This window comes from Cardiocondyla obscurior, linkage group LG03 (genome assembly GCF_019399895.1).
Source record: "Cardiocondyla obscurior isolate alpha-2009 linkage group LG03, Cobs3.1, whole genome shotgun sequence".
Classification (NCBI taxonomy): domain Eukaryota; kingdom Metazoa; phylum Arthropoda; class Insecta; order Hymenoptera; family Formicidae; genus Cardiocondyla; species Cardiocondyla obscurior.
Genome location: NC_091866.1, coordinates 6,379,413 through 6,389,438, shown reverse-complemented (window position 1 = coordinate 6,389,438; position 10,026 = coordinate 6,379,413). Strand labels below are relative to the sequence as shown.

The window sequence follows — 10,026 nt, the reverse complement described above, 5'->3', positions numbered from 1 at the left end:
GAATGGTGGAACGACGTAATATTTGTCGATGAAAGCAAATTTAACCTGTATGGAAGTGACGGAAGAAGAACGGTGTGGCGCAAGAAAAATGAACAATTCAATCCGAAAAATTTAAAACCAACTATCAAACACGGTGGCGGCAGTGTAATGGTTTGGGGCTGTATAACAAATTCTGGAGTCGGTGAGCTTGTTTTTATCGATGATATTTTAGATAAAAACAAATATTTAAACATTTTAAAAAGTAATTTGTTAAAATCCGCAGAAAATTTAAATATTAGAAGGACTTTTAAGTTTTATCAAGATAACGACCCTAAACATAAATCAAGAATTGTACAAGAATATTTGTTATATAACTGTCCCAAAGTGTTACATCCGCCACCACAATCTCCGGACTTAAATCCAATTGAAAATTTATGGGAAGAACTCGATCGTAACATCTGTAGAACACCAATTTTAAATAAAAAAGAATTAAAAGAGCGATTAATAGAAAAATGGCGTACAATTAGTGTTAATTATTTACAAATAATAATTAAAAATATGCCCAAACGATTAAGAGAAGTGTTAAAACAAAAAGGCTATGCCACCAAATATTAATGTTAACTTCAGTTTATAAAAAAAAAATATTTTTTAAACTGTCCGAATACTTTTGTAAGGTACCAAATAAACTTATTTTCATTTATATTGTTATTAAACAATAAATACAAAAATTTATTAAACTAGAAATGTAAAACATTGAAGAGAAATATATAATGTTTTGTAAAAAAAATGATTCAGTCAATTTCTTTTGTACGTTATCCGGATACATCACTATACAGGGTGTCCCAGTTGATATAAAAAAGTTCTTAGTTGTAGGTTGGGCTTCGAAAAATAAGTAGAAAAGTTCTATACGGTTTTGTAAGTTAGGCGTTAATAACCGAGAAAATAACATGTAAAGATTTGACGCCCCCCGTGCGAGTAAGAACGCGCCGCTGAAAGCTACCGAGACGCTGGAAGTACGACCCATCCCACGCGACTTTACAAAAATCATAAATTGGGCGGTTCGGTTCTTAGGAGAGTAGGAGGACGGCGCGCGGGTAAGAGAAGCGACGACGCATGGTGAGGGAAGAGGTTTAGCCGTTCGAAATCACAGCTTACGCTATTATCGCGTTAATGTATACTATCTATTCAAGCATCGAGCAATGCGCGAAGGAAATTATAGGGTTTATTTTCTATTCGTGTTCGCGATTATTTACTTGCATTAATGTCTTTATTATTATAACTTTAATAGATAAGCAACCTGATGAATAAAGTATTAATTTTTAATTGTTTCGACTATGGAAATTCTCTTATTGCGGTATGAAAACGCTATCGTTTCCATACCACTTCGCGAGGTAGATAGCTTGGCGCGTTTTTTTTTAGTGGTGTCCCCAATAGGCCTAATCCACTGTTAAAAATTAATGCATCAGCTGTTTGAAATGATTGCCCTGTTCTTGTATGTATAGATGTGCTCTCTGGATGATTTGCCGAGTAGCGCGATATGATATGTTCGGCGTAATGGTATTGAAAGCCGCTATGATGTTTTCGCGTACCTCCTCTACATTACGATCGCGCACATTCTCCACTCGATTTTTTATGTATCCCCACACAAAATAATCGAGAACGTTAAGATCTGGAGATCTTGCTGGCCACGAAATTGAACCATTTTGGCCTATCCACCGATCACGAAAGTGTCGATCCAAGTCCATTCGCGCGTGACGTGAATAATGCGGTGGTGCTCCATCGTGCTGGAAAATCATCGTTTGCCGCATTTGTAGAGGAAGCTCCTCTAACAAAATTGGAAAATAATTTTCCAAAAATTGCGCGTATCTTTCCCCATCGAGGCGCGGAGGCAAAAAGTATGGACTAATCTGCAAATTAATAATATAAATATTTAAAATTTGGTTTTTTATTATAATTTTTATGTAAGAAAAATACTTACTACTCTATTGCCAATTATTCCTGCCCAGACGTTTAACTTCCATCTAAATTGGAAGGCACACTGACGGACGGCGTGTGGATTTTGGTGTTGCCACATAATGAAATTTTTAGAATTAAAAATTCCATTTGGAGTAAAAGTTGCCTCGTCGCTCCATAAAATATGGTCAGGAAACGTTTCATCTTGACGATGTTGAGCTAAAAAGACTGTCAACATACATTATTAATTATTATTAATTGAGAAATTAAATTAATTATAAGTATCAGTTATAACAAAGTATACATACATATGTACTCGTTAGACAAATGTATGTATACGCGTTCTCAACGTATTTAGAGTCAAGCAGGTCGACTAAATGTTGTCGCGTCGATTGTGTACGTACATAACGTTTACATCGACCTGCTTGTCTAACAAGATTAAATGTTTTTTTTAAATTAAATGAAAACGATCAAATTGCTTGCAAGATTCACGATTCTGATAATAAAACAACTTGCCCACTGCTTTCTTGTCGCTCTTGCGCTAGAAAAATTAATTTTTTTTTCAATAACCATTGAGAATTTTGCCAAATGGCATTGGAATTTTTAATTTGTATTCCCAATATCTACTTATCCCTAGAAGCATTAACACATGGTGCTGGACACTCTGTATATTGCACTTGATGATTCCACTTTGATTACTTTTACTTCTTGTTCCGTTTTCAATAGCCTCATTAAATCATGTACTTGGATATAGTTTTCCATTTTTATAAGAAAAATAATTTGTTATTTATTTTCCTTTAAAAAATTCATATAATTAATTTTGGTTTCTTTGAATTAAAATAAATCCATATTATTATTTTTCCTTTATTGAATTTATAAACTTGGATAAATATTATATTGTTCATTAATAATCTTCCTTTCTGCTGGTTTCCTCTCATCTTCAATGATGTAACACGCTGTTAATTGTTGTTCTTGGTGTTGTTTTTCTGAATCTTCCTGTTGTTCATTCTTAATTTGGTTGATCTCTTCCTTGATGTCTTTCTGCTTATCGTCTTCTTGTTTTCTTATAATTTTTTTCTCAAGAAAATAGTGAACGTCTAAAGAGCGAATCAAAGGAAATAAGCGTTTAATAGCGATTAATTAAGGAAAATATGTAAATTTTATGAAAATTTTTCATCAAAAATAAAGTTCCAAAAAGCGCATACCCCTTTCATTTCAAAGATATTCAGGGGGGTTATGTAACTTTTTACCCTGATTACGAATATCAAGGTCAAAGTTGGCGGAAACCCCATATTATGGTGTTAGACGCAAAAAACCCATGAAACTTCGCTGTGAAATTTCCAAAAGCTTATATCCCCGACATTCAAGGTCACTCTATGGGGTTATGTAACTTTTTCCGATTGATAAAAATTTTATAACTGTCACGTCCTAATAAACGTAATTATTTAGTCCGTTTTTGAATCAATTCATTTAAGAACTTTACCCGGGACCGGACAAGGATTGTGTTATTTATTTTTTAATCGTCTGGACCGAAAAGATAGAGATTTCTATAAATCACAAAACGCGGATCTGTTTTAGGAATATTATTAAAATTCGGATAATTGATCTGGAAATCAATCAGAATTAATTTATACTTCGGTTTAATAAATTCAATTATTTGATTTAATTTCTGGATTAAAGAGAAAGGATTTTGTTTTGTTTCAAGGCCTCTTTTGACTTGGTATTTGAGTCGTTTTATTTGAACTCGTTTACCGGCGCGTTTCTTCATTTAAAAACTCCAAAATCTTAGCTTTTTTGTTTAGCGACGGCAGCAGAAAATCTCCGAAAATCTTTCTGCGCGCGCTTCATAAAGAAGCGACCAAACCAAACGCAACACTCTTCTTTCGCGAGGCGAGGTTCTACAAAAACACCGCCAAGGAGTATCACAATAAATAATGACTATAAACAAATTAACTCAACTTCCTTCAATTTAAAATCCGACACCAAAATCAAATTTAATTAAAATAAAATATTGAAATTAAATTAACAATAACAATTTATTTTATAATAAAATATTTACCTTAAATTCCCAATCAATTTATAAAATCTCTCACAATTTTCTAATAGTTCTTCAACTCTCAATCTTTCAAAATCTTAGCTCAATTCCCTCAGTTCTTTCGCTCAATTATTCTTCAAGACTCAATCGGAATCAAACAACTCTTTCTGACCATCAACCGCTTCGTTGATAAATGCTCTATAACAATAATTACTCCAAAAATTATTTACAATTGATTGTTTGCGCTTCTTCGCACGTTCTTTTATAGGATGTGGATCCCCTTGTCCCCGCTAAAGACTTGGTTCACCACCTTCTTTAAAATCAAGGAGGAAGGGTATTTTAAAAACCGATAATTAAATATAGCTAATTAGTAACTGTTCTCCCCGTCGTTGTTCGATCGATAAAATCATATAGCTTATTCAGCTCAGTCCCCGATGGTAACAGAAAATATCGATAGTTTCATATAGTTATTAGGCTCGGTCCCACCCGGTGACAATCGGTTATTGTTGTTTTTTAAATAGAATTGGTTTTAAATTTCATCAAATTCCAAAGTTTTTATTCCCACAGTTTAATAATTAAAATATTAAATTTGTCAGCATGTGACACCTTTCCCCTTAAGTCATCGTAGTACATTATGTTACTACGTATGGCAAGTATATTAATATTTTCTTTTGTTGAAAAATTTTTATAAAATTTACATATTTTCCTTAATTAATCGCTATTAAACGCTTATTTCCTTTGATTCGCTCTTTAGACGTTCACTTTTTTTTTTTTTTTATTTATTTTTAGGATAAGATGCTTATTTTAAAATTATATTTTCAAATTTCTAATTATTTAAATATAATAAATTTTAATTAATAATTAAAAAAATTGTATAATTTGATATAATAATGTAATAAATGCGCGACTTTCGTTTCCGATAGCGTATGAGTAAGACGTGAGATTCTGTGAGTGTATGTTCTGAGGGTGGAAACGATAGGATAAAAGGGTGTTTCGAAGGGGTGCTGTAGTGTAGAAGGTAGAGGGATGGGTAAAGTAGAAGGGCTGTTGAAGGGAAGTAAGGGCGGGGAAGGAAAAGGAAATTAGATAGAAAAGTAAAGGGTGTGAATATTTGGAGGTTAGGTGTACGATCGTGAGACAGAGGAATTGAGACAGTAAGACAAAGAAGAACAAAGGAACAAAGGAAGGATAAAAGAGGAAAGAGTAAAGCAGTTAAATTGAGTAGGTTAGAAAAAGGAAAGATAAAGTAAAAATGAGTGAAAACAAGGAAATAGAGGAAAAAGAAAAAATAGAATTGAAGTTGGAAGGGAAGAAGGAAACTGAAGGTGGTGAGGAAAAAGGAAAAAAAGGCTAGGAAGGCCTTCTAGAGTGGAAATGCTGGAAAGAGAGAGATCGAATAGCTTGCCAATTAAACTGGCATTTAGGATGGGTGAAAAAAGGAAAGCAAGGCAGGAAAATAAGGAAGAAAGAATAGAGATAGAAGGTTTTAGGAAAAGTTGCAAGATTGGAAGGCCACCAGTGAAAGGTGATAAAGGAAAAGAGAAGGAAGGAGATTATGAAGAAGAAGGTACTAGTAAAGATAGATTTGAGGAAGTAATTAAAAAGGTAAGGAATGACTTCGAAAAGTTAAATAAACAGATGGAGGAAGTGAAGGAATGTAAGGCGCAGATTAAGAAGGAGATGGAGGAATTAAAAAGAATGTGGAACAGGGAGAAAATAGCGCTAGAAGAAAAATTGGATAAAAGATTGAAGGAATTAGAAAAAAAAGTGAATGAAAAGGGGGAAAAGGAACAGAAGATACGGTAAAAGAAATTGGTTGTAAGATGATGAGCCTGGAGGAAAGAGTAAGAATGATGGAAATGGGTAAGGAGAGAGAAAGAAAGGAATGGAGAAAAAATAATGTAATCTTTAGAGGACTAAAGTTAAAAGAGAAGGGTAAAGTGGCATTGAGAGAAAAGGTGGAATAAATTTTTGAGAAAATTGGGGTAAAGGCCAAGATAGTGGATGTGAATAAGATAGGTGAGGTTAACAAGGGGTTACAGTATGGCTTGGGTAAAATTGGAAATTTTTGAGGATAAAGTAGAGATAATGAGGGGAAAAGAGAAATTGAAGGAGTGGACGGAATGGATAGGGGATGATTTAACGGAGCATGAAAGAAAAGTAGAATGGTGCATTAAGAGGGAAGCAGAAAAATATAAAAAGGAAGGAAAAAAAGTAAAAATAGGTTATAGAAAACTGTGAGTGAAAAAATATTTTTTGGTGTGGGACGATTTAAAAGAGAAACTAAAATTATATGAAATGGTAAAAGAAATGGAGGGGAAAAGGGGAAAGGGAGAAGGATAAGGGAAGACAAGGCAAACATGAGTTTTTAAAAACGGGCGGAGAAAAAAAAATAAGGAAAGAGGAATAGGAAGTGGGGAAAGAAAAAAAGGGATCAAATTATGAAGAGGACGAAGAAAGAAAAAGAAGAAAAAAAGATAAAAATACAGTGGAAGATAAAAGGATAATGAAGGTGGGATTCTGGAATGTGGCGGGGTTAAGAAATAAGGATGAGGAGTTCTGGAAAAGATTGCAGGAGTGGGATGTGATTTTTTTATGTGAGACATGGATATAGTCAAGAAGTTGGAGTAAGTTGAAAATGCGTGTGCCAAAAGAATATGAATGGGAAGTAAAAGGAGCAGAGAAGATTAATAAAAAAGGAAGGGCAATAGGGGGCATAGTGATGGGATGGAGAAAGGAAGGGGAAAATAATTTTAGGAAGGGACAAGAAAGAAGGAGTATTGGGATTAAAAATAAGAAGTGGAAAAAGATGGTGGAAAATTGCAGGAGTATATGTAAATGGGGACTTGGATAAGATACTGGAGGAGATAGTAACGTGGATGGAAGAAAGGGAGGAAGGTGTGGGATGCCTAATAGGAGGAGATTTTAACTTAAGAACAGGGGAGGAGGGGGGTTTATGGGACAAGGAAGCAGAAAATGATGAAGAAGAAAAAAAGAGGAGATCAAAAGATATAAAGATAACAAATGAAGAAAGGAAGTTTTGTAAATTTTTGGAAAAAAGGGGGTGGGGAATACTAAATGAATGTATCAAAGGAGATGAAGAGGAGGAATGGACGTATACGGGAGGAAGGGGTAACACGGTGATTGATTATGTAATAAGTGATGTGGAATCAAAGAGTAAGATAAGGGAAGTGAAAGTGGGAGAGGATATAGAATCGAACCACTTTCCGTTAATAGTGAACTTAGGAAAAAGTGTGAAGAGGGAAAAAGGAGAAGGAACAGGTAAAAAAAGAAAAAGGATAAGATTAAACTGGGATGAGGAGGAGAGAGAATTGTTTAAAGAAAAATATGGAGAAGTGAAAGAAGAAAAGGATAAAAATAGAGAAAGCTGGGAAGGATTAGGTAAAAAGATAAAAGAGGTTAAAAAAGTGGTTAAAAAAGTAATAAATGGAAGAAAAGAAGATAAGAAGGAACAAGCAAAGGAAGTATAGTGGGATAAAGAATGCAGAAAAGGCAAAAAGAAAGTAAAGGAAGAACTAAAAAAATGGAGAAGAAAAGAGAGTAATGGGGAAAAGTATAGGAAGGCAAGGAGTACATATAAGAAGTTATGTTAAGAGAAAAAGGGGATCGAGAAAAATAGATGGAAAAAGAAAATAGAAGCAGTAAAGACGGAAGGAGATGTATGGAAAATAATAAATAAGGGAAGGAAGAGGAAGCAGGAAATAAATGAAAAAATTGAATTAAAGAAATGGGATGAATATTTCAAAGAAAAGCTAGGGGGTGAAATGGAAGATAGGAGGAGATCTGGAAGAAGAGCGGAAAGAAGATGATGAAAAAAAAGAGCTGGAAAAAGAAGAATTTGAAAAAGCGATAAGAGGATTAAAAAAAGGAAAAGCAGCAGGAAGTGATGACTTAGAAAATGAAATATGGAAATGGGTGGAGAGGAAGTGAAAGAAAGATTATGGAAAATTTGTAGAAAAGTATGAAAAGAAGGTGGAATGCCGAAGGAATAGAGAGAGGATATTGTAGTACTCGTGCTGAAAAAAGGAAAAGGAGAAAAGGTGGGGGATTACAGAGAAATAACACTGACGCAAACGGCGTATAAAGTCTATGCATCGGTGTTAACTGAAAGATTAAAGAAAGATATAGAGGATTAAGGTATATTACCGCAGTGTCAGGCGGGTTTTAGGAAATATATGGGAACGTTAGATCAGATTTTTATATTAAATTTTTTGATTAACAGAAAGATTGAAGAGAAAGAAGGAAAAATTGTGATAGCATTTATAGATATGAAAGCAGCGTTTGACTCCGTGGACAGAAGAAAGCTAGTGGAAGCTATGAGGAAAGAAGGAGTAAGAGATGGTTTGGTAAAAAGATGTGAAGAGATATTAGAAGAAACGGTATGTAAGGTAAGGGTGAGAAATGAGGAAGGGGAGAGTTTCTGGACTGGGAAGGGAGTGAGACAGGGGTGTCCGCTGAGCCCGAGTTTGTTTACAGTTTTATTGGCAGATATAGATAAGGAATTAGAAAAAGGGGGGTGGAGTGGAATTAAAATTAAAGGAAAAAAGATTTTTTCATTAGCATATGCGGATGACGTGGCTCTGGTGGCAGAAAATGAGGCAGGGATGAAGGGCATGATAATAACTTTGGAAGAATATGTGGAAAAAAAGGGTTTAGAGGTGAATGTAAAGAAAACAAAGATATTAAAATGTAGGAAGGGAGATGGAAAATGGAAAAAGGTAAAGTAGAATTGGAAGGGAAAGGAAATTGAAGAAGTAAAAAATTTTAGATATCTTGGTTATACGGTCACGAGAAATGGAGACCAGAGGGAACATGTGAGAGAAAGGGTTAAAAAGGCGGCAAAGGTAATGGGACAAGTCTGGGGCTTAAGGAAGAATAAATTTGGAAAAGATTGGAGTAGAAGAATATGGTTGTTTGATAGACTAGTATGGTCTGTGGCAAATTATGGGGTAGAAATATGGGGGTGGAGGGAAAGGGAGGAAGTGGAGAGCCTGCAGGACAGGTACTTAAGGTGGCTGTTAGGTGTGAAAAGGCAAGTACCGGGATATATGATAAGAGAAGAATTACAAAGAGAAAAGTTAAGAGGTAAAGCTGGAATGAGGGCATGGAAATATGAGATGAGACTGGACGAAAGAAGAGGAAGAGAATTAGCAAGGTGGTGTTGGGAGGAAATTAAAGAAAAAACAAGGGAGGGAAAGGCAATAGGAAGATGGAAAAAGGAAAGGGAAGAATATTACAAAAAAATGGGTTGGTCGATAAAGGAAGTGGAGGAAAAGAGAATAAAGGGGGAGCTGTGGGGGGAACTGGCATGTCCGGTAATAATAATTAAGCACGGTAATTTTAATATATTTATTTCGTATAAGCAGTTCGACGGCTGAACGATCTCTGCGGTCTGGACCGCAGATTCGCAAGCACAAAGCCTTGCCTTCCAGTGAAGGTTAGCCAAATATAAAGTTACAGAGTCACTGGAAGCACCAAGTGATAAGATATAATTGCGAGAATATAGTTACTTAGAAATAATAAGTAAATACATTACAGGAAGTATTAATTGAAAAAGATAAAGAAATGAGAGTAAAGAAAAATTAATTGAATTTTGATTCAATAAGTTTTATAAAAGAATTAAGAAAGAGGGGGTGCCAGAGTATTTAAAAAAGAGATGGAAGGAAGAGAGATGGATGAGAATAACAAGATTCAGATTAGGAAATGAAATAAAGGGATATAGATACTGAGAAAGTGAAGAAGGAAGAAAATGCAGGATGTGCGGAGAAAAGGAAGAAACATGGGAACATGTATGGACAGAAAGTATAGATTGGGGAGAGGGGAGAAATTGGGAGGAAGTAGTAGAAGAAATTTTGGGAGAGGAAGGAAAGGGGAAAGAATGGTTGGAAATATTGGAAAGAACCAGGGAAGGGATGGGTATGAATAAAAGTATGAATAGATAAAAAAAAAATTGAAGACAAAATTAAATATAGAAAAAGGTAAAAAGAAAAAGCATCGCAAGCGAGGGTCCAAGATGAATAAATGAGAAAAGTGTGGCA

At 34.7% G+C, this 10,026-nt stretch overlaps 2 protein-coding genes across 2 annotated transcripts; one reads left to right on the top strand and one right to left on the bottom strand.

The window, feature by feature from the left end:
* Positions 1-1,433: 1,433 nt before the first annotated feature.
* LOC139113839 (uncharacterized) lies at positions 1,434-3,224 on the bottom strand. Its single transcript, XM_070675260.1, has 4 exons — positions 3,176-3,224; positions 2,814-3,029; positions 1,958-2,160; positions 1,434-1,886 (listed from the first exon to the last, which is right to left on the bottom strand). Exons 1-4 carry the CDS (start codon positions 3,222-3,224, stop codon positions 1,434-1,436), a joined length of 921 nt encoding a protein of 306 aa, XP_070531361.1.
* Positions 3,225-6,010: 2,786 nt separating this feature from the next.
* LOC139113838 (golgin subfamily A member 6-like protein 22) lies at positions 6,011-7,458 on the top strand. The gene is made up of 2 exons (XM_070675259.1): positions 6,011-6,191; positions 6,794-7,458. The coding sequence occupies exons 1-2, from the start codon at positions 6,011-6,013 to the stop codon at positions 7,456-7,458; spliced, it is 846 nt and encodes a 281-aa protein (XP_070531360.1).
* Positions 7,459-10,026: the final 2,568 nt, after the last annotated feature.